The 23,859-nt window shown below is 43.7% G+C and overlaps 1 protein-coding gene across 1 annotated transcript in view; it reads left to right on the forward strand.

The window, feature by feature from the left end:
• MAP4K4 (mitogen-activated protein kinase kinase kinase kinase 4) overlaps nt 1-23,420 on the forward strand; it is an 87,357-nt gene extending 63,937 nt beyond the window's left edge. Inside the window, exons 17-29 of the mRNA XM_009873193.1 lie at nt 693-790; nt 2,091-2,266; nt 2,701-2,821; nt 4,006-4,197; nt 6,597-6,714; nt 6,983-7,153; nt 9,902-10,045; nt 15,508-15,642; nt 18,113-18,213; nt 18,912-19,061; nt 19,831-19,990; nt 21,973-22,112; nt 23,012-23,420. Coding sequence (XP_009871495.1) covers nt 693-790; nt 2,091-2,266; nt 2,701-2,821; nt 4,006-4,197; nt 6,597-6,714; nt 6,983-7,153; nt 9,902-10,045; nt 15,508-15,642; nt 18,113-18,213; nt 18,912-19,061; nt 19,831-19,990; nt 21,973-22,112; nt 23,012-23,095 — 1,790 coding nt within the window. The 3' untranslated portion in view covers nt 23,096-23,420. The remainder of the gene's footprint in view (nt 1-692; nt 791-2,090; nt 2,267-2,700; nt 2,822-4,005; nt 4,198-6,596; nt 6,715-6,982; nt 7,154-9,901; nt 10,046-15,507; nt 15,643-18,112; nt 18,214-18,911; nt 19,062-19,830; nt 19,991-21,972; nt 22,113-23,011) is intronic.
• The last annotated feature ends 439 nt before the right edge of the window (nt 23,421-23,859 follow it).

Genomic DNA, 23,859 nt, shown 5'->3' on the forward strand with positions numbered 1-23,859 from the left:
TCCGGATGAGATGTAAGTCCTTCCTCCACTCTTTCTAACATCACATTTCCAAATTTATTAAGTTGTGAAGCATTCAGTAGTGAAGGTTGATAACCCTCTCTGGGAAAGACCTTTGAGCATGCAGTATCAAAGGTAAGTTAGCTTCCAGTATCCGTTTTGGCTATATCTCCTTGCTTGGGAAAGATGGTAGGTGAAGAAGTCATTGTGAAAGTGTTTTACTGTTCTTTGATTCACATCCAGTCACTGCTCTGTTTTCCTTGTGCAGACAGCCCAGTCTCCCTGCTTTCATGTGCAAGGGCACATTGTCATGTTTGTTGCCTGTCACTGTGGTGGTTGTTGGCAGGCTGTGGTCTGCTACAGATAGGTCTCAGCTGGGGTACGTTGGATGCTGGTGCAGGTTTTCCAGCTTGTGGCCACACTCAGGCTACCCACTCTGATTCACAACTGTGTCACAGTTTACTTGGGCTTCAGTCATAGGTCAGCTGCACCTATACAGATCACAGCTTGTGATTTTTTTTGTATAGTCCTCACTATAAGAGACAATATAGTAGTGTGACAGTCTTGCTGTCAGGCACTGCCCGATAGCCTTCTCACCTCTCTTCCCCACTCCAAAGTGAAGTAAGAAAACATACTCTAGCTTCCTGCTCAATCTGTTTTGTTCTGTGTTCCTTTTGGGGTGTTGACAAATGCAGCATCATCCAAATCAGAGGGTTCGCCATCACAGCGTCATGAAAGTGCACCTAAAAAGCCTGAAGAGAAGAAGGAAGTCTTCAGACCTGTCAAGCCTGCTGTAAGTTGCTTCTGCTTTCCTCTGTTCCTCCTGTCTTTCAGGTAGGCCCAGAAAAAGGACCATGTGAGCCTCCATTCATGGTGCCATTGTGGGTGAACCTCAACTTGAGGTGGAGTTTTTATCTGTGAGCCTAGGGGCGCATCCTGGACTCTGACATTGCCTGCACACATGACACTGCTTTAAACATTAGAATTTACTCTGCTTCTGGATTTGATTTCTGCTCTCTGGTCTTCTTCTTTCTTAACCTTTGCCTTTCTCTCTTTCAATCCTGTGCTTCCCTCCTGGGGCTGGAACAATGATCATGCGTTTGACCTGAATGTGCCAATGCTGGGCTGAATGGTGCAGGGAGAAGTGGTAAGACCTTAAATTGTTGCTATTTTCTGTGAAAGATTTCTGACATTTTCTTTTTCTGACTGCTGTTACAGTTGATTATAACTCTATGTCTAATTGTATCTGCGGGATCACAGTGGGTTTTCACAGTATTTCCAGCTTCCCTTAAAGCTTTTTTCTTTTGGCGTTATGATACCGCACTAGCACCAAATCTGCCAGTAAAAGCTGCTTTCTTAAAAGGAACAAAGGGGCTGGTCCTTCACTTCTGATAGTATCATGTGTGAAGTGATTGCCATAGACTGCGTTCAGCCAAATAAAGCATAGCTACATGGAGAGCAGATTGCACTGACTGCAAACCTCGTTTGCCCACGCTCCAAGCTGCAGACAGAAAAGCAGCTTATGTCCCATGCTGTTTGGCAGTTGTGTGTGACTGAGCTGCTGGTGCTAATGAATCCGACTTCTCAGGTGTGAAGTCCTTAGCACGGAACCGTGCAACTGGAGGTGGATCAAAAGCTTTCAAGCAGATCAGCTATCTGTAACTGTGCCTTGGGTGGCTTGATAAGTCTTAGAATCTCTCTGCTACCTTGCTGCCTAGATTTCTTATGGTGGATGCTATTAACCTACAAAGTTTAGGAAAGCAAACTGAGACAGTCAACCACTGTGTGAGAGTATATGTCCTTCAGATGGTGTCATGGGGTAAACTGAAATCATAATCAGGATAGTTTGGATTAAGAGTATGCACGTTTTTCTATAATATGGCAAGGCTTCCTTAGACTGACTCTTGTGATGCCTTAAGTTATCAGCAGGCGAGTTTTGGTAACAGGAATGAATAAATCCAAGGGAACAATACTGCTGGGGCTGTGGAAACACAGCAGTGGACAAGTGAGCAAACTTGGGCGCTAATACTATGGGTGTGTCCTGCAGACTCTTTTCCTTGTAACATCAGGTTTTTTCCTCCCTCTCCCATCAGGATTTAACTGCATTGGCAAAGGAATTGCGAGCGGTAGAGGACGTGCGACCTCCACATAAAGTAACGGATTATTCATCCTCAAGTGAGGAGTCAGGGACAACGGATGAGGAAGATGACGATATGGAACAAGAAGGAGCAGATGAATCTACTTCTGGACCAGATGATGTCCGAGCAGTGTTAGTTCTTCTAACAGTGTTTTGCTTCTGGTTTCCCTCTTAGGGGGCTGAAGGAAAAGGACGTTGGGTATTTTGGATTCTGTGTTAGTGCGTTCAGCTTACAAAAGTCTGTGAGCAAGACACAGCAGCCTTGCGTGTTCACATTTTCAAACACTGTGGGTAATGTTTTCAAAAAGTAGGCTTCTGTATGTTATGTCCTTTCCCTCTTCTCCTTTGATTTGTTATCAAACAAGTTTTAACAAACTAACTCGAGGGGGGGGGGGTGTAGGTTTTTGTTTTGTTTTGTTTTTTAATAGAGAAGCTGTTCTAGGCAGGTTATTTAAATATTCTAGTCTGATCTCAATATAATTTTGAGTGTGCCTTGGTGTGGGGCAGTGAAAGCTAGAGTACAGGTGCTGTTATCTCACTCCAGTTATTTCCTGTCTGACAAATAGGTCAACGTTGAACTTGAGCAATGGTGAAACAGAGTCAGTGAAAACTATGATTGTCCATGATGATGTGGAGAGTGAACCTGCCTTGACTCCTTCTAAGGAGGGCACCTTAATTGTCCGACAGGTATTGCTTTTCCTTCCCTGTGCAGTGCTGCACCTTTTCTGTGCTCATTAACCCACTCGCTCATTCACCCATGCTGTTTCTACATTATATTTGTTGTTCGTATTATCAAGACAGAGCTGTAGTGAATTTCAGATGAGCAAGATGTTTGATGCATGCAAAGAGAAGAGTAGCCCTTCACCCCTTGCTTCTGTTTTGCATGCTTTCAAGTGACACCCATGACAGCACCATGCAGAGTACCTCAAAATTCTGTGGGAGAGAAGGGTAGAAAAGCTGCAAATGTATGGAGCGAGTACCTGGAGCAAGAACTTCGTTTAGTTTTACTGTAGAACTGAATGTGGCTCTCAGGAGTAAGGCTGGGAGGGAGGCTGGGCTGAGCATTCAGGATTGTTTAAATCATTTTGAACCTGTAGTTGAGGGTATACAGACCACCCAGATAACATATACACACACATACATACAAATCCATGCAGCAGGTAGCGTGGGGAAACGAAGAAGCAAAATAGGTGGTGAGGCAGAAAATGTGGACAGAGCTAGAGTGCTGTGTTGTTGCCTTTGATTCTGAAAATACCTCGTTTTTGTGCCTCTGAAAGATAATGATTCCCTGCTTTTAAATGAGCTCGTGTGTTAATGAGCATGCTAGCTTATAGGAGTTTCCTTGGTAATCACATTTCTGAATTTCACAACTGAATGCCAATTTCTTAATTGAACCCTCTGGTTTGAAAATTAAGATTTCATGCTTATTGTTTTAGATAGTTAGCTGAAGGCATTCACCAGACAGTCCAAGCTCTTATCTGTATAGGATTTAAGTCAGTTTTAAAGAAAACGATAGGGGAAGAAATCCTCCTCGCGCCCCAGAAATGTGCTTGTCCGCATTGTGGTGGAAGACTTGCTGGTGCAGTTACTCTTTTGTTAATTAGTGGAACTGGCTATGCAAGTCAACCACACGAGCTAGGCTTTTGCCCGCCAAAGAGGTGGGAATTTGCTGAATTCTAATAGCTCTGCCCACTTTCCCTTTCCATCCAGGCATCAAGGCATGGATTATCATCTTATTTTTTTAAAAAAACAAGAAATGAATAAATGTTAAAAGATAGGAAGAGAGTGAGGGAGAGAAGGAGAGAGGTTGTTAGGGATATAGACCTTTAAGCAGCACTTGAGCAAGACAAGTGTGCCTGTTTTTTCTACAGAGTACAGTTGACAAAAAGCGTGCCAGCCATCATGAGAGCAATGGCTTTGCCGGTCGCATTCACCTCTTGCCAGATCTCTTACAGCAAAGCCATTCCTCCTCCACTTCCTCCACCTCCTCCTCCCCATCCTCCAGCCAGCCGACACCCACCATGTCCCCACAGACACCCCAGGACAAGCTAACTACTAATGAGGTATGTCTTACACCACAGCTGGCTGCTTTCGTAGGGTTATAGCAGCATTGCCTAGTAGCTAGTTTGCAAAGGAACTCCAGCCAATCTCCCCTGCTTTTTTTTTTTTCCCTGTCACTTTTGTTCCCACCCCCAAATAACACATTTCAGTTCTGCGTAAGAAGCCCTTAACTCTAGAGCAGTCCCACGCCAAACTTGCCAGTTTACTATTTTTGCTTCCTCCTAGTGAGTCATTAATTGCATGGCGTTTGTTTTAAACTAAGCTTGACTACTGCATTTTTCAAGCCAATACTTTATTTTTTTTTATATATAAATTCTGTTTTATTCCGGGAGCAGGCTAACTGCAAGCAGTGTGCCTTTTAAAAATTAGCGGTTACTTTTGGCTTTGTCAGTAAAGGCTGGGCTAGTAACCCTGCACGTATGAGGAGCTGCCTGGGGGAAACTTACCCTTTGGGATTTTGCTCTTTAAAGCTTGCCACATAGGCTGGGTGAACAAATCAGGCATTGCCTGGGAGAGTTGTAAAAGCCAGCGATATTGGTGCTTTGGAATAATGAATTGGGGAAAGTCTTAGTTTGTTTTGATTTTTTTTTTTCCAAGTATGTGTGTACTCCGAAAAGCAGCTGTTGTAAAGCTGACTGTTCTCCAGCAGTGCTGGTTGTGTCCAGGTGGAGAAGCAAGACTTTGCTGTGGGGGAAGTTCCCTCTTGTTGTCCAGGGCTGATCCCGAAACTTTGCTTTCCCTTAATCACCAAGTGCTGGTGTGCAAGCTGAGCCTTTCACGTGTGTGTAACCCCTCATGAGGAGATGCACACGTGTAAACAAAAGGCATCATTTGCCCTTTACCAGCTCCAGCAGTAAGCGAGGAGCTCAGCGTGGTGGCTCTGCTTGACTTTGGGGAGAGCCTTCTTCTATATGCAAGCAGGAGTGGTAGAGGGGGAAGGGAATTCAGTGAAAAGACTTTTTCAAGGTAGAGCCATCCTGCCATGTGGGCGTGCAGCTTCTGTGAGGAGAAGGAGAGATTGCAGTGAGCTGGGTAGGCTGATGGCAATGCACGTGTTCGCCACAAGATCAAAAATGCTTCTGAACCACGTAGCAGGAGGGTGGGAGGGAGGGTTTCCTCCTGGAAATTCAGTTAGCATAATATTTAATTTTCAGCTATGCTTCATAGGTCTTTGATCTTTCTAAAAGCGCGCTCTTGTAGGTTATAGAGATCAGTCGATTGATCCAGAGATATGCTTGCTCATTACTTTGATCTAAGCAATAAATAAGCAGGTCTCAGTTAACGCAGCCTGGGAAGTGGAGGCTGTGGCAGAGACTGGTGACGAAGGAGCCTTTCGATATTGAGCTGTGCAGGGGAGGGATGCGCTCCTAAGACCCATTGCTTGTTTTTCTGCAGTGAGTAGAGGCTTAGAAAATGGGAGGTTGAAGATTACTTTATGGTGAATAAGTGTGTCTAACTATGTTTGCATAAAGCTGAGCAAAAACTCAGTACAGCTTGGTATAATTTACCCACATGCACAGCCTTTAAAGATATATATGTGCTTTTTTTTTTCCCACTTGTCCCATTCTGCTTCAGTATGCAATGTTGTCACTATAATACTAAACTGGCAAGGATTTTTAAGTCGTTCCATTTCCACTTTTAACAGTTCATTGTTTCACATGTCTTCTTCCTTTCTTTATGTTTTTTCATGTTTAGACCACATAACTCAGCAAGCACCAGTGATTTTATCCACTACATATTCATAGCTTCATATCACTGTTTGCTACACCTTCCACACTAATGAGCCCCTTTGTTCGGTACAGGTTTAATCTGTTTCTTTGTCAAATAAAGGTGGAAGAACGTGCTGCAGCTTTCTGGCAAGAGGCTCAGGTTAAACAAAATAGGGAGAACAAACAGTAGTGGACATTGAAACATAATCCATCATAGAAGTGGATGCTTGGTCCCAGATAGTCTGATTTTGTTGCACAAGCCAAGAGAACACACTTCATTATTTGTTAAGCTTGCTTACTTTAGGAGATGCTTCATGAATTCCAAAGTTGTAGGTAGTGGACAGCTTGCAGATAAGATAGTATGCATACATTTAAGCAGATTTTTTTAAAAAAGGGACATTCCCTCGCTTTATGCCTGATTATAGTGGCCAGTCCTAAAAATCTTCACTAGCAGCTGAGGTGACAGGGTTGACAATTACATTTTGCTAATTACATTTTGCTATAACATGTGCAGTGTGCATATGTGTCTAGTTCAGGTGTGGTGCCTGCAGCGTGTTGTCTATCTATAAAGGAAGTATAAAAGCTTGGGGAGGCTCTGTAGCATAATTCTGCAGTGACTTTAAAATGCTGGTTGTTGTTGTCCGTGCTTTTTATTGTCATTAATATTAATAAAGTTGAAATTTACATTGCAGACTCAGTCCGCTAGTAACACACTCCAGAAACACAAATCTTCCTCCTCCTTTACACCTTTTATAGACCCCAGATTACTGCAGATTTCTCCATCTAGTGGGACAACTGTGACTTCTGTGGGTAAGTAAAGTAGCTGAAGACGACAATTGAAAAAGGATTCAGTGACTTCAGTGGCTCTTTAAAGTACATACAAATGTTACCACCATGCTTTTTATTTGATTTGCAGTGGATTGCATAGTTTTATTTCTTTTTCCATTTACATTTCTTACAAAAAGAAAGACTTGCTCAGTATTCTCAGTTACTTGTTTGGGTTGTATGATGTAAAGAATATATGGCCAGAACTTTGCACTTGAGGGGTATTACATGGACTTTTTTTTTTTTTCTCCAGTAGGATTTTCTAGTGAAGCAATGAGAACAGAGGCAATAAGGCAAGACCCTACGCGGAAAGGATCAGTTGTCAATGTGAATCCCACGAATACGCGGCCACAGAGCGATACCCCAGAGATTCGCAAATACAAGAAGAGATTCAATTCAGAGATACTGTGTGCTGCCTTATGGGGTAATGCAAACCTGTTCTTCCCTTGCCTCTTGCACTTCAGAAGTGCAGACTTGCCAGTATGAGTCTTCAGGAATGCTCCTCTGAAACCTTAGCTTTTTCTCTGCATTTATTCAGTGCTTGTTTACATCTTTTTGTTCCAAGAGCTGATTATTATTATGTTTTTTGCAGTATGTTACTTCTGCTTTGATGTAATTTCCCACTACTTTACAGATGCTTCTGATGACACAGTTTAGACTTCATTCAGCCCATCAGGATGTCCTTTTCAGCTCTCTCTAACCCCTGCTAGTACATCTCCTGTAGCTTTTGAGGGCTTGTAGTTGTCTTTGCATTGTACTCCTGGTACACACAGGGTATCTCTTTTGAAAAATAATCATCTGCTTGAACCTCTTGCTAATGTTTTGTTGTGGAGCTTGATTTAGATGTGTTTCGTAAGATGACTTTCCATCTTGGTCATCAGTTTATGTAGGAAGGAAGAGGGAAAAGGGAAGAGGAGGAGGGACATTTTCCAGTGTGAGACTGCAGCTTGGTTTCATTAAGAGTGGTTAGTGCAGAGAGGAGCTGGATATGGGCTATCAGCTGACCGAGTGTGTCTGGCCTTTTTGTCACAAGGGATAATTTATGTCGGTGTCAGACAGTTGGTCAGGATCCTGCACTGGTGAAAAGCTTTGAGCAGTGCTTGTTGCCCGTTACAATGTGAAATCACTGCTGTGACACCCAGCGAAAGCTTTTCTCTGCTGTGTCATTCCTTTCTTGGCCAGAATATATGAGGCCACTTGAATTTTTTCAATATCTAGATGTTAATAGATGATGCTTGTGTGTATTATGTACATATTTATTTAATAGCCCTAAACTTAACAGACTGTAAATGCACGTGCATGTCATTTGAAAACTGTGAAGAAGAGAGTTGGCCTCTCACGAATCACATGATGATTGTAGAGGTAACACAGTGTACTTCTCCTGTTTACATTTTCACAGCTCTTTCCAATGCTTTAGTTCTCTTTTGGGGTTATTTCCAGTGTTTCCTGTTTCTCAGAACAGCACGGCTGGCCTATCCTTCTTGCCTGCAAAGCCATGTCAATTAAATACTTCTCCCAACACATTATCTTCCTGTCTACTGTTTTCTTTATTTCCAGAATTTGCTGGTAAGAATTTTTACCCCAGTGCTGTTTCTGCATAGATTTATGTGAATGATTCTCTGATAAAATGAAGAGTTGTGCAAATGTAAACTTTCAGGCTGTGAGAAGGTGAAGGCAGAGAGAAGTCATATGGGATCACTAAAGATAACTCATAATTTCTCTGATCTGCCTTGTTTTGCCAGTAGCAATTTGTGTTAATGATTTTATACTTCTTTGTTCTATATATCTGACTGTTATGGTGATTTAAAGTATAGGTGTAAAATCCTGGAGGTGTTTTACAGCTGTAACAAAGTACTTCCTTGTTAAATATTTAGGGCCAAACTGATGATGATGCAAACTTATACACACGCTTATTTCTTGATAAGGTTTAGCTTCCTTTACCCTTAAGCAATTTAAGCCATTTTATAGTGATGCTTCTTATTCGGGGGGGGGCTTGCTTTGCTTTGTTTTGCCTTCACCAGTGGTAGTGCCATAGCATGTCAGATTGCTGATAGCACTAGGTCTATGATGCTGTTTCTTCTAGTTCTGAGTGACGAAAGTCAATGCTAATGACATGGATGCAGTAGCACAGATTTTATACCCAGCCTCTGTGGAGAGCTTGTACTTTTTCAGGAAGAATAATAAAAAAACCCAACAACAAAACCCCAGAACTGCATAATTGTAGGGTGGCAGTAGAAGAGCTCTGCTGGCTGTGAATAAAGACAGCACCTGCATTTTAGAATACAGACACTGCTTGCCACGAGTGTGCCACTTCATTAGTTTCATCTGGCATTTAGCTAAGGGAAGGAGTCGGGGATGGTCGTGCATGTAAACTCAGAGCAGAAACAACTTTGCCACAACGAGAGCAGAGGAAGAGATGAGGATGGAGATAGGAGTGATTGAGCCCTGATGCGCAAAGAGAGGAAGGGGCCCTGAGGGAGCAGTTTGCATGTAGGTTGCTTTGCTTTGCATTGTAATCTACATTGGAAAAAAATAGAAAAATACATGTTGAAGCTGAAACACTTGCAGCTTTAGTCAGTGGATCCTTGAGCTGCAAGAATGAGACCAACTGCTGAGTGCTTCCTTGGCTGATTTGGTGCTGTTGCAGCCTGTGCCAAGCCCTGACTCTGTGTGTGTCTCTCTCTCCCTGCTTCCTTCTGCTGCTTCCCAGTCTGAGGATGTCTCCCAGTGTGGGAGATGGCCTGTGTGAAATGCCCCATGGGGCTGTGGGCTGGGATGCCAAGGCAGGAGGAGGGCAGGGAGGGGATAGAGGAGGTGTCAGCAGCTGAAGGAGAGCCTGAGAGGGTGGCAAGCCTTCTCCCTAGACAGTCTCTGTGCTTGTCGGCATCCATGGGCCCCTCTTCCAACCTGAGCGTCCCTTTTTGTTTGGCAGCTGGTGCTCCAGAAAGCTCTCCGTGGTCCACAAGTCTCTTACTCTCCTGAAAACTGCAATTTTGTTTCAGTAGTCTCGGGGACAAGTAATGTAGAAAGCCTCTGCGTCGTGAGATCTTTTAGGCTGCAGGCAGCTGAGACCCAGCCAGCAGTTGTTAGACATGCTGTATCAAGCATCAGTTCATCAGAATGTGTGGAAAATCTGTCTACTAACTGGGATCTTTGATTTTGTTTCTTCTAGGAGTGAACTTGTTAGTGGGCACTGAGAGTGGTCTGATGCTGCTAGACAGAAGCGGTCAGGGGAAGGTTTATCCACTCATCAATCGAAGACGATTTCAGCAAATGGATGTACTTGAAGGGCTGAATGTCTTGGTGACAATTTCTGGTAAAGTTTAACTGTTCAACTTGATTTTTTTCACCCCATCTGGCATAGCATGGCAGAAAGCTTTTCTTAGCAGCCCGTGTGTTGAGGGGGGAAGTCCTGACTTGACTGAAGTCTGTGGGTTTTCTATCATTTCACCTCTCTGAGTGTACAGTTTGTTTCTGCAAGTGAATTACTTTCCACGCAACACCCTGTGTCTGCTTGCTTCCCTGTCCTTTCCTCCTGTGGAGTGACCTTGAAAAATGTTGCGTGGGTTTGGGGGAAACATCCGGCTTTGTTTCTTTGGGAGCTATAAATTAATGCTTCGTGAAGTTTGTAAAAATGACATTCTCTCTCTGTCATTATTGTGTTCAACTTGGCCTCTTTCTAACCAAAACATGATTTGCTGCTTGGTTTCAAAGACATCTTGTGTGTTGAAATCTGTAGAATGGGAAATGCTCTTTCACAGCAGGGAAATAAGAGTGATGTGCAGCGAGTGTGCGTGTTCATGAGAGGGGAGTTCGGTGTGTACGAGGTGTGGAAATTACCAGTGTGAGAAGGTAGATTGGTGTAGCTCTCAGCCTTGTCTCTCACTGGATGGAACTGCAGACAGCAAAGCAACGGGAGATGAAGGGCGGTAGTGACTGTTGTGTTTGTTTTGTGTGCGCTGATGAAAAAGGTGTTTTATGAAGCTTGAGGTTCCAGACACCTTGGCTCCAGAGAGTTATTGCATAAAGTTATCCTGCTGTTAAGCAACTTGATGTGGTGTGCCGTTAATCTTTCTTCACAGGTGCTTTTCAGCCATTTACCTTCCTTTTGATTTGGTTTGTTTGTGAAATTAGCCTTTGCTATGCTGTGCACGTGTGACAGGGAGAGGATGTTAAATGAAGTTTCCCACACTGGCCCCTGTGGTGGTGTTCAGAGACATCTCCAAATTTTTTTTGAGGCTCCACAACCACTCTGACTCCGCTGAAGAAGCTCTCTGGCTCTCCTAACACTCATGCGAAAGGGCACACACCTAGACAATTTAATGTGATTTAATGCATTAGGAGTTTTATGCTGCTACAGGTCCAAAGAACCGTACCCATGCTGATGTCATCAGCATTGACTTCTTGGCTTGACACTTGCTGTTTTCTCAGCTGGAGCTGTGCTGTGAAATCTTTAAAAAGAGAAGATGAACCAAGGAGGGTTTAAAAAAAACCCAGGCCGCTGTGTGTCCTTTTGATGTCTAATGCTGTACTTTAAAATGCAAGCTATTTGAAAAGCACCATTTATAGAGTTTATTTTACAGTAGACCTTGTAAACAAAAATACTGTATAATTCAACTTGCGTAAATTCTGCTGGTTTGTAGCATACTCTACACAGACAGCAAGTGTCTGTGATTAAATCTTGTGTGTGATTGTTTTAGGTTTATTTACGCTTGCGTCAGTCATGATCCAAGTACCCTGACACATCCGTGGTCTTTGTTTCCTGCAAAACTATTACTTCCTCTGTGGAGACATGCTACATTAACCCTTCAGAAATCAGCCAGTCTTTGGCTGGTTTATTCCTTCATCTCTGTCCCATCTCCTGAATTTTATGGGAGGTTGCTGGAGGGTAAGGCAGGAAAGAGGCATCCCTGCCCACCAAGCAGCAGGGCTGGGGGAGTGTATTCAGCAAAACGATGATGCAATTGTGCCCAGGCTCCACCGTATGTCCTTTTGGCTTCTACGCTGCAGTTCTCAATTTAAGCTACCCTCCCTTTGTGTCTTTTTATTTGCAGTGAGTTGCTCCACGTCTCCAGGCAAACTAGGAATGCTGAAGTGAGGTCACGTTTCTGCAAATGATCTGTTTTGTGGAGGTTGTTTGTGGAGCTGACTCGGAACTTTGTCCCAGGACTGCTGCCACTTCTCTGGGAACGTGTGTTCCCTCGACTTTTCAGGGAACGATGTGCTGATGGTGGTGAGATTGGAAAGGCGTCACCACATTGTGTCGAGAAGCTGCAGTGTATTAGGATTTTGAGGGGATTGTCACCTGAAGTTGCCCTTAATACACGCTCTTGAGTCTGAAAACTGATGGATATCTGAAATACGAAACTTCTTGACAGCAAAGCTTTTAATGCTGATATACCGAGCTGCTACAGCTGGTACGAGAAAGCTTTGCAGGTCAAAGCAGAGTAGTTAATCAGTTCAGTTCATGCTGTTGGGAGGCAAGAACATAGTTTCAGCTGCTCAGGTAATACAGTGCTGAGAGTCATAGAAATGCTGGAGGAGAGAGCAGCCGACGTGCATATAGAACACACTCTGCTTGTGGCTCCCTGAGGGTTTTGCCAGCCCAGCTGTGTGGTAGTGGCACTTGGGAAGGTAGGAATGGGTGACAAAGTGGAAGAACTGGTTCGAATCTGCCTGTCTAATAATTAAAAGCCACAGCGACAATAAAAACAAAAACTCAATATAGGAAAAGGGACTTTGCATTTGAAATTATGCCTGTGGGAGAATTGGAGCCGGGAGTTCTCATAGAAGTCACTGGCTGATCAGTTCAATTGATGACTGGAGGAGAGTTTTCTGTCTTATTTCATGACCATAACGATTAAAACAAAACAAAACCAAACCCAAGAAGACCAGATTTTTTGAGAGCTGTTTAGACTGACTGGTAGATATTTACAAGCAGAAGTATCTGAACTTTCCCCCCCACCCGCTGTCCTGCTCCCAGTAGGAACATTAAGAGCAGCATAACTTGTTGAAATACACATTTAGCCATGTTTCTGTAGCTAACTGGTCCTGCTTTTTTCATGTCAGGCTGCTGAAAGGCAAAGGAATTTCCTGTCTTGTGACTTTCCTTGTGGTCTAGACACTAAAACACAATGGAAACACACTTGAGGTATTTCTCTGTTGTTGTTTTGAAAAATGTTTCTGTTTGGAGAGAAATACCCTGTTGCACATCATGTGAACCAAAAAGAATAATAATTAGCCACATGCTGGGAAATTCCCATGTGTACTGTTAGTTCTGCATCTTCAAGTTTGACTGAGCTACTGGGGAAGCTAAAACCATGGAAATATCTAAGAGAGATTTTGTCTCCCAATAGAGAGACAGTTTAAAAAACATTCAGTGTATTGTACTGACGTTGAGCCCTCTGAGCTCTTCCTCACCCAGAATTTCAGTGTCTTCTGGTCTGCTCTGTGTTCCCTGTGTTTCAATGTTTCTAAAAGGGCCCTTGTGGCTATCATTTGCACTATTTTCATGGGAGGACCTTTTATTGGTCAGATGGGGGACTTCTGGGAATATTGTTTCCCTGCTTTAGTCCCTTTTCCAAATCTTTAGAAAGCTACTGAACTGGTGGGGCTTTATCCCTTTATGAAACACAAAATATATGAAGTCAGGCAATAAATCAGGTGCTTATATACTGCCAGATCTGTTGCCACATTTGGATAAACAAAGGACAGTGCAGCGTAACTTAATGTTTCGTTTCATGCCATCAGACCAGAGGGCTTTTTAAAATTAAATAGCAGATCTGGTATTTTAAAATGGATCTCCAGTTCCACTTTAAATTTAAGCTCACTAAGCGGATTTTTGATTTTGAAACTGCCGCCTCTTGCCCTCCTGCCCTTCCCCATCCAAGTAATCGTGAAAAGATCTTTTTGACTGTGCATCTTTATAGTGAAATGGCTTGTGGCGCTTGAGTCCATGGAGCAGCCTGTTTGGAAGCTGTGCTTTCCCGTGTGCTGCCCCAGCATCTGCAGCTGCTTTTCCTGAGGAGCCGTGCTCCTTTAGGCTATCCCTTGCCATCAGGGTAGGGGGTCTGCGCTAGCTCCAGGACCCCACTGTGGAGCTGGCTGGGCACAGCAGGTTGGTCTCAGTGCTCAGATTTCATGTCCTGCTGCAGCCAGTAGATCCATCCCTGTCTCTGAAATGAACAGCTGGCCGTGAGCCAATCCATCAGCAGGCATCATGTGAAAACTTGAAAGACAAATTAAACTTCATGGAATAGAATCATAGAATCATTAAGGTTGGAAAAGACCTCTAAGATCATCAGATCCAACCGTCAACCCACCACCACTGTGACCACTAAACTCTGTAGCTGGATTTGGCTGGCAGGCTGCGGCTTTCTGCAGTGTGGACCAGTACTGTGTCACTTGGCCAGCTGCAGGACGGGCCAGCCGTCTTCCTCTCTGCTCCAAGGACCGCGAAACACTGTCCACGGTCACCCAGCTATCTCACTGTGCCTAGTGAAGCACTAGCGTAGCGCTGCTCCACTGACAAGTTGGGTGCCTGAGAGCATCTCACATTTTGGGAGCATCTCCCCATACCGCTCCTCGCGGAGCAATATTAAATGGTTCCTGGTCAAAGCGGGGATGGTCTCTCTTCCTCACCTTCAGCTTCATATATGGGGCTATAATGGCTCCAGGCAGCAAAGCAGCTGGAGCAAGGTAGATGCAAACTTCGGGTATGTACATTTAAGGCTGCCTTCTCCCTAGTTAAGCAAATGCTTTGCAGGCCATCAGTTGTTCACTGGTAAAGTTCATCATACGTCTTGCTCTGCATTCAAAGAAGCAGTGTCAGAGAGTTAAGAGTCTGAGCTGTGTTTTGATGACCGTGGCAGATGCATTGTCCATTGAAGATAGGCAGCCTCCACACAGAGGTTCTCTTGAAGTTTCTCTGTGCAGCCTGAGAAGTGTTACACCCCTTGCAGTGCAAGGGAAGGGCTGCTGACATAGCAGTCGTCAGCTTTTAGCAAGTGGATGAAGTCTGCATGGGCCATGTGAAATTCCCTTCCTCCAAAATCGGATACTGTATGGTTTTCCTTACTACAGAACTGGTGTAAAGTGGTTCAGTACTGAAATTGTTTCATGCTATTGTTTGATGTCCTTTTCTACCAGGGCAGTAACAAACAATCTTAATAAAAATCGACCAGTTTTTGTCTCTGAGGATGATACAGAGGATATATCCTTTCACTAGCTGGAATAAAATTTGTAAAATCCATTTCATCACCGTATTCTTCTTTGCTATGGCTTCTTCCTTTCAAAGCAGTCCTACTCCCTTCTGATAGCTGTGTAGATAATTTCAGGCCTCAAATTCCATCCTGCGCTCCTACAGTTTTGTGTGAGAAAGAGCTGTCGTGATTCAGCTATAGTTTTTTGGTTTGGTTTTTTTAACCTTGATGCATGACTCTGTGGTGCTTTTTTTGTGGGAGTATAGCCCTTTTCTAATAAAAGTTGTTTGCATTCTAAGAACCAGACAACCAAAGAGCTGTTCCCCGAAGTTTGTTGTTTGAATTCGTGGATATTTATGTAGTATTACCATGTTTCTCTGTTACTGATTATCGGGAAAGGATGTGTTTGGGTGGAGTCTGGAGTAAAGCTGTTGTGGACGTAAAAACTGAGGCTGGTTGCAGTGGTTTCTCTTTTGTTATTTTGATTTGCTCTGCAGGGCTTTCTGTTGGCTTGGGCAGGGTTTTTTGCACTTGTCTTCCTATGGAGATAAACCAATCTTTTCCATTTTGTGGCCAGGTAAGAAGAACAAGTTGCGAGTTTACTATTTGTCCTGGTTAAGAAATAAAATCCTTCACAACGACCCTGAAGTAGAAAAGAAACAGGGCTGGACAACGGTGGGCGACTTGGAAGGCTGTGTGCACTATAAAGTTGGTGAGTAGTAAGCAAATCATTGGGATAAAAGCTGGCTGAGAAGGGGAACTGCAGCGCGTGTACCTGCTGGATGTAAGGTTTGGTTTTATTTCTGGCTGTCTTCCCTATCCCTCAGGGTGAACTCATCTGCAAAGCACCAGAATAGATGGCAAGTTACTGGATTAAACTGAATATGGGGAAGGTTTTGTGGTGGGATGCTGGGCTATGTGAGGTGGAGCGGGCTCAGATCCCCATCTGTCTCCTTCCTGTAGTGGATGCAGCTTCTCAGAGAGTGTTAACATGTACAGTGAGTGCTGGTAGTGTTTCACCACCTCTGTTAGACCCTGTAGTTAACAGAGGGACTCTTGTAAACCAGCAGCTGTTCTCTTCACCGGCAGGCTTCCCTGATCTTTTACCATTATGAAATCACATGCTAGAATGGAGTGAATAAAGTGTTTCTCCTTAATGTAGATTTAAAGGCTAGGGAAGAAAAAGGAGAGTGGGAGGAGAAAGGAAGCCCATCTTCTGCACGAGCTTTGGGAGGTGTCTGAGAACAGAAGCATATGTTTAACTTCAAGATGATTCACTGATTCCCCTTAGCTCACGAAATTTCCTAATATCGTCTCAGATCCACTGCAGTACAGTTATGGAACGAATTGCGTTTTCACTAGGCAGGTGCCTTTTGAGTGGTTTTAAGTAATTTAAATGATTTCGCCCTAGAAAATTCCACTAAAAACTAGTGAAAGACATGTAGCGTTCAGTCAGCAGGGTGTGCAGTGAGCCTGCTGCCCTGCAGGTGGGGATACGAACCAAGAGCTCTTTCTCCTGCTTCGGTTTCATAATGCATCTTAACGGGCACGGGATGTTGCCTTTGATTTGGTTTTCTCCTAAGAGCCAGCTCAGTTCCTTTCCAGCTGTGTCAGTCAATGTGGAGCAGCAGCAATCAGACTGAGCTGAGCCTCTCCCTGTCATGCGTGTGCTCTTGAAAAAACTTGCTAGTGGGGCATAATCAATAATGATGGCAGTGAGCAACTGCTGAAGCAGGAGCTTGGCCCCAAAAACAATTAATAACGTACTTCCCTAGTATCATACCCCAGGGTGTCAGCAGCATAATGAAGCGGCCTGTTAACAATACATTAACAGCTATTGAAAGGAGGCTTTCCAGCAGGGAAGTGTCTGAAACAAAGAGCATTCTCTTCCACATGAAGAGGGCTTTGTGACTCTAGGCTGCAGCCTGGCACTGAACTTCCCTCTGAACCATAGATGTACAGTAGACTTCTTCAGGTGGTGAGAGGCCTCTTTGACAGCTGCGCTTCGATTCCCAAGAAGGATGAGCTCTGGCAATAGTTGGGCTCGTGGGTTGGAGGCTGCCGCCGAGGCAGCTGGCGCGGATCTCTTCCTTGTCTCTTTGATGCAACAGGGGTCTCAGACGTCGGGGGGGAGTGGTATTTATGGATCTCGGTTGCTTCAGGCAAGTTTTGGCTCCTCTAAATGATAAATTGCTCTTTCAAAACTTAATACTTGGGTGAATTCCCAGATAGCACCCAGAGAAAAGAATGAGGATTATCAAAGATCCCCTTTCACAGATAAGGTGGGTTTTTTGCGGCACCCCCCTCTTCCCCAAGAAAAAAAATTCCAAGAAGTCTTGTAAGCTAGACAAGACTGAACAAAAGCTCTGTTTTTCAGTCAGTACAGCTGTGGAGGTTGAGAGACTTCTTTTGTCTGTTGAAAAAGTATCAAGCCTTTTAACACTTATAATTCAGTAGCCTTGCTTTCCTGCAGAGTAAAAAGAGAGCAAGTGGTAGTTTTGTCTTCCTGTTGCCTACAAAGAGACAACAACTGCAGACTTGTACAGTAGACATAAAGATAGTACTTTTTAAAGAAGTATTCTCACAAGTCACTCCTGACATGTTTCAAAAACAGTTTTGTTTGGGAGATATATTGGCAAAAGGTGAAGGTGCACAGAATTACTCACTATTATAGAAAAATGTCATATTCCACTAAAACTTGGAGTAAAGAGGTTGTAGAAGCCTCCTAAAGTTTGTCAGTGTCAGCTGAATAACATAATTTTTTTTTCTCCACCTATAAAGAGTGCTAGAAACAGGTTAACAAACCTCAACATTTGAAAGTCCTCATGATCTTTCCCAAACCCAGAATGCAGATCCAACAATGCTTCTGGAATGGCCATTTCTAGGCTTTATCAGTACCCTCCTGAGATGAGATAATAGAGCTTTTTCTTATGGTTAATTTAGCCAGCTCTTTGAAAGTGGCAAGAGATGAGGAGTTGTGGATCAGATATGTAATAACGGGATTTTTCTGATGAGTTCTGTGGACTTTTTTTTTTCCCAAGTGAGTTATCTTAGACTTTAGGGACAAATGAAAGTGCTCCGCTATAAAACTTGCCTTTTGCTTTCATTTTTCTGCTTTCCTGAAGTAACTGTAATGACTTTGGAATTACTGCTGAATTCTTTTTTGTTTTGTTTATTTTCAGTAAAATATGAAAGAATCAAGTTCTTGGTAATTGCATTGAAGAGTTCGGTGGAAGTCTATGCATGGGCACCAAAGCCATACCATAAGTTTATGGCCTTTAAGGTAATAGTATATTTCAGACATATATAGGATTTTTCTCAAAGCTACTTGTAATTACCCATTCTACAAAAATGTTCTGAGATTGTCATGACCGTATTGCAGGGTCTTTGGTAAATCTGCCACAAACTTCCTATTATATTCTAATTTAGGAGTTTTTTTAGCTCTGAGAGGCAGTACACTTAAAGCTCTAAATTGTAACTGAGCCTAAAATAATTATCAAAATGACACGATATCACATCTGTTTGTTTCGTCTGTATAAATAAAACAGGAGACAGAGAGAAGTGAACTGAGTCTGAACATGGTTAAGTGATGCTCAGCATTGGTTTGCGGGTTTTTTTGAGCGCTCCAAAAGCAAAGTTAGCTGTCCTGGTATGATTACCAGATTGATTTACAGAAAATCAGTTACTGTCAGTTATGCAGATCGAAGTAAACACCACGGAAGTTCCAAATTGCCCTGAACTTTGGGGAAAACAATTCTTACTGAAAAACAACTGACAAAATGAAGTAAGCCCCACTGAAAACAGCTTAAGGTATTATGTGATCGAAATGCAACAGGTTGCAGATTCATCTGTCCTTGTTCACGGGGGACACATTAGCCTTACTGGACTGGTGGGGGGAGGGCAGAATAACCCATTATATGTGCGTGAGAGCATGTTTTTATAAAAGCAGTAATGCAAATCTCACTGCTGGTTGTCTCACAGTCATTTGGAGAACTGGTACATAAGCCATTGCTGGTGGATCTAACTGTAGAAGAGGGTCAGAGACTAAAAGTGATCTATGGCTCCAGCGCTGGCTTCCACGCCGTCGATGTGGATTCAGGATCGGTCTATGATATTTATCTACCAACACATGTAAGAGCTGCTGCTGGGCTCGGGTTTTTTCTTCCTTTCTGGTTCGCCCCACCCCTTCCTTTCCTCAGATGACCAGCATGTCAGGCTGTCCCAGTGGATCCCTTCCAGATGCTGGGTGGAGGGCTCCGAGCAGCTGCCACCACGTGTGCTTAGGGGCTTGTGCCTCACTTTCTGTCCACTCCTCATGGTCCGTATGTCTCCATGTTTGGGAGCTGCCCACTCAGATTGGACATTGGCCAACTTGGCTGTTTCAGGGGTAGCAGCTAAATGACCGAGTGCATTGCAGATGCCTATCAGAGACTGCAGGGAAGGGGCAGTACAAATGACAGGACAGCCTGCTGATGAGATTCAACAGGGTTGGCGAAGGCCCAGGTGACCTTATCTACCAAGGTTTCCCGTTGTTCGTTGTTCATTTGTGGGCCTGCAGCTCGTCAAGCACTGTTGGCTACAGTGCAGAAGCCTAAGGTCTACATCTGAGCTGCTCGCCCCAGGCTTCCTTTCTGCCTGTGGAAAGAAATGGGCACTGCTACGAAGAAGTTAATCTTTCCCATGTTTAGATGTCTGCCTTAAGATGAGACGATTTATGCCCCAAGAGCTTACAGGCCTTTGTTGTCACTGTAGGACTTCTAGCCCAGGGGGAGCAGAGCTAGCACTTCTAAAGTGAGCGAATGCCCAATCTGCTGTCAGTCAAAATCAAAAATGACTCAGCCCTTTCTCCCAGCGCAGACTCTATGGCATTAAGACAAAAGGTTTCCTCTTCTGTCTCTAGATCCAGAGCAGTATCCAACCACACGCAATCATCATTCTCCCAAACACGGATGGGATGGAGCTACTGGTCTGCTATGAGGATGAAGGAGTTTACGTCAACACGTACGGAAGGATAACCAAGGATGTGGTTCTGCAGTGGGGAGAAATGCCAACTTCAGTTGGTAAGTGCCTCTGGAGAATCACATGCATCCTGCCCTTAGGGAGCATGAGCATGTACGTGCAGGCAGAAGGAAGGCGTGTCAGGTTTGACTTCAAATTCAGAAGCAGAGATGCTGTAGCATTCCTGGAAAACAGCCACGCGAAGTGGAGAATAATCACGTGGATCTGGTTCATGCTGAGTTTTTAAGAGCAAAATCCAAACCAGCAAGTAGGAGTTCAGGAATGAGAAACTCACCAGGGCCTCTGTAGGCTGCTGCAGAAGCTTTGCTAGACGGCCACAAAGTTGAGGAAACCTTTCAGTATAAAACCATGTAAGGGGGCATATGGATAGATATTATTATGGGTAATTCCACTGAGATAACAGTCTGTATATCTAATTTGATAGGTTTACTTTAATTCTCCTGCAGTTTGCTCATCTGTCCTAGCATGATAATTAAAAATAAGGTAGTTTTGGGAATGGTAGCAATGAATGTAGTAAAATGGACACAGATTTGTTACGACACAGGGACTCACCAGGATCTCTCTCACTGCCCATGGTGCCATATTTCAGTGCTGAGCGTGGCACAGGTTGTGCTCGCTCTTTCCTTGGGCTGGGCAAGCACGTTGATTTTTACCTGCTTTGGACTGGATGCGTGTACTGGGAGATGACTGCTGACAGCTGTTCGAGCAATGCAGACAGTAACGGAGGTGGAAATTTAAAGAGGTTTCACGCGCAACATATTCGCTCCTCTGCTGATTAACTCGTGACTAGATCTAAAAGCGAGCAGAATCCATCAGATGGCAAATTGCAGAGACTTTGGGGACTGGAGTGCCTCTGAAGTAAATGGCACTGAGGCAGCTGACACCATCTGAACATCTCATCTGATGATTTTTAGAAGCTGTTTGGCCCAGTTACCTCTAGTGACTTAGGTAAAAATAAATAAATTTCCAGCATGGTGGTATATGGTAAATTTCCAGCATGGTGGTATATGCAATGTTATAGGTGTACGTTGTACTGTAGTAGGTAATTTCACTGAAAAGTAAAATAAAAAATCTATAGAAGGAGAGTATTGCATAGTTAAGTATTTTTAAATTTCACTTGCTAAGAAGTATTGTTCTTTTTATTTTTCTGTTAAGTATGCATGCATATCAGAGACAACAGCTTATTCTTCATTAAGTTCCCATATGTTATTTTTGGCAGAGTTCCTAAGGCTATCCATCAAATTGCTTTTTTAATATACCTTTTCATAATCCTGGTAATTTTCTCCTTTATTTGATATTTACTGCTATCAAGAACAGATTTTTTTCCTCATGCTACTACTGATCTGTTTTCCCCCAGTGACACTCTAAGGAAAAATTCTTGACTTTTTGCTTTATTTGTGGACACATGAATGTGTTTATGACAAATAATAGTATTTCCACTTGGAGAGCTTAATATGAACCTCTTTGCAAAAGTACAGAATGTTTTCAAGACCAGTTGGCTTTCTCAAGATCAGTTTTCTGAAGTATTACTCCAATGAGAAGGAGGCTAGCTCATTTTTTTTCTAGTTTTCCCTTTCCAGGGAAGCAAAATGACACCATAAGGCACAGAGCTGGTGCAGGGGACATACTGGAGTGGATGAGTTTAGTCTATTTAAAACTTGGGTTCTGCTTTCTTCTTGTCAACACCTAATTATCCTGTCTTTTTGCCAAAGTTTGGAGAAGAAGCCCATATAAAAACTCGATGTTCCTTCCATTTAATTGAAGGTTGTAAAATTCCCTTTGTATCGTGAATGCTCAGGGAAGAAAAATATAACTAACATAGAAAACCCACGGGGATTTTTTTTTTTGAAAAAATGGTATTTTTAGGCATCGTGAAGGTGCTGAGGACAGAACTAGCACCGTGAACGTGTGTGTAGTTAAAACATTCAAACGCAGGTAATTTTTAACTAGAGTGTGTCAGTATATTCCTCTGTTGCTCTCTACCTGTCGTAATGGGCTGTGTGCTGTTGTTTTCTTTCCAAAGCATACATCCGATCCAACCAGATTATGGGCTGGGGAGAAAAAGCTATTGAAATACGATCGGTGGAAACTGGACACTTGGACGGAGTGTTCATGCACAAAAGGGCACAAAGACTCAAATTCTTATGTGAACGCAATGATAAGGTATAATTCCACCCCCTCCCTCCCTCCCACCTTGGTTTGTTGCTGAGATGTTAGCTCAGTGGTTTGAGCACAGTGCTAACAACAATGACAACACCGAGGTCACGGGTTCGGTTCCTGCTCGGTCCCCATGTGTTGCCAGGTCTGATCGAGAGGTGGCGTCCCTGCCCAAAACAGTGAGGTTGAACTAGATGATCTCTAAGGTCCCTTCCAGCCTAGGCCATCCTATGATTCTATGTTAAATGTATACCTAAACTAGCAGCAAAAAACCCACCCAGCCTTCTCGCTCTCCCATGGGATGGGAAGAAAAATAGAAGGAGAGCGAAAAGGCTTGTAGATCAGGATAAAGACAGTCTAAGAAGGTCAGCAAAAGCTGCTCGCTCAAGCCAGGCAAAATAAGGAATTCCTCCCGTTGGCAGGTGGATTGATGTCCAGCTGCTTCCCAGGAAGCAGTGCTTCACGCTTGCTTGGGAAGACAAATGTCATCACCACAATGTGTTTCCCCCCCGGCTCCTTGTCCTCTCCCTTTCCCTGAGCTGTCATTGCCGAACACGATGTAACACGCCATGGGACATCCCTTTGGTCAGTTCAGGTCGGCCCTCCCAGCGTTGTCCCCTCGCAGTCTCTTGCCCATCCCAGTGGGCTTTGAGGGGCAAGAGAGATGGGGAGACAGGTTTGATGATGTGCACATGGTAGCCAAAATGCTGGTGTGTTACCAACACTGCTGAGCCACTGATACAAAGCCCAGCACTGGACAGGCTGCTACGAGGAACGTCACCTCCATCCCCACCAGACCCAGCACAGCACTGCAGTTGCACTGTGAATGCCAGGGAGACTGAAGGCAGGTTAGAGCCACTGCTGTCCTACCGCCTGCTGACCTTACCCACCTCTTTCCTTTGCAGGTTTTCTTTGCCTCCGTACGGTCGGGTGGAAGCAGTCAAGTCTATTTCATGACCCTTGGGAGGACTTCTCTTCTGAGCTGGTAGAAGCGGTGGGATTTGGCGAGGAATTGCTGACATCCAGAGTCTGAGATCTTCATAACTTGGAATTATTTTCAACTGGAGTTCAGACCTGCACTAATGCAGCAGCACTCTGTGTAAATGTGTGTGCAGGCATCACTGGTGTTAGGTTTCTTTTCGTTTTTCAACTGAGGCTGCGACGCAGCTGGTGCTGTAAAGATATTGCCATCAGGTGCTACAATGTCTTTGAGATTTGGGATCACGCTAGAAAGCTACAGGTCTTTTCCCTTCAGCTCCAGGATTCCTAGGCTTTGAAGGACTCTGTTTGTTAATGTGAAAACAGAGAAGGGGGGTGGGCAAAGAAGGAGGAGGAAAAAAAAAAGCAAACCAGATTTACCATGAACATGCTGTTGAGCGGATAGGAGGCAGGCAAGAGAAGGTGAGAAGTGGTGTAGAGAGTCAGACTGGCTGAAACAGAGGGCAGATCTAGTCTAGTAATGTTAACGATGTATTTAATTGACATTTCTTTTTTGTAATGTGACAATATGTGGACAAAGAGGAAGGTGCAGGTTTTAAGAAGTTAATATTTATAAAATGTGAAAGACACAGTGACTAGGATAACTTCTTCTCGGGGACAGGGAGGGTGGGAAGGGGCTCGGGGTGGAGTTCTTGGGTTTTTTTGTTTCTGCAGTTTTATTTTGGCCTGGCCAATAAATTTAGTCATTTTCTGTGTACCAGGTATTGCCTGAAACATGTGCAGATGATAAAAAAAAGAAAAAAAAAAGAAAAAA

The sequence above is a fragment of the Apaloderma vittatum genome, unplaced genomic scaffold (genome assembly GCF_000703405.1).
Source record: "Apaloderma vittatum isolate BGI_N311 unplaced genomic scaffold, ASM70340v1 scaffold2890, whole genome shotgun sequence".
Taxonomy (NCBI): Eukaryota; Metazoa; Chordata; class Aves; order Trogoniformes; family Trogonidae; genus Apaloderma; species Apaloderma vittatum.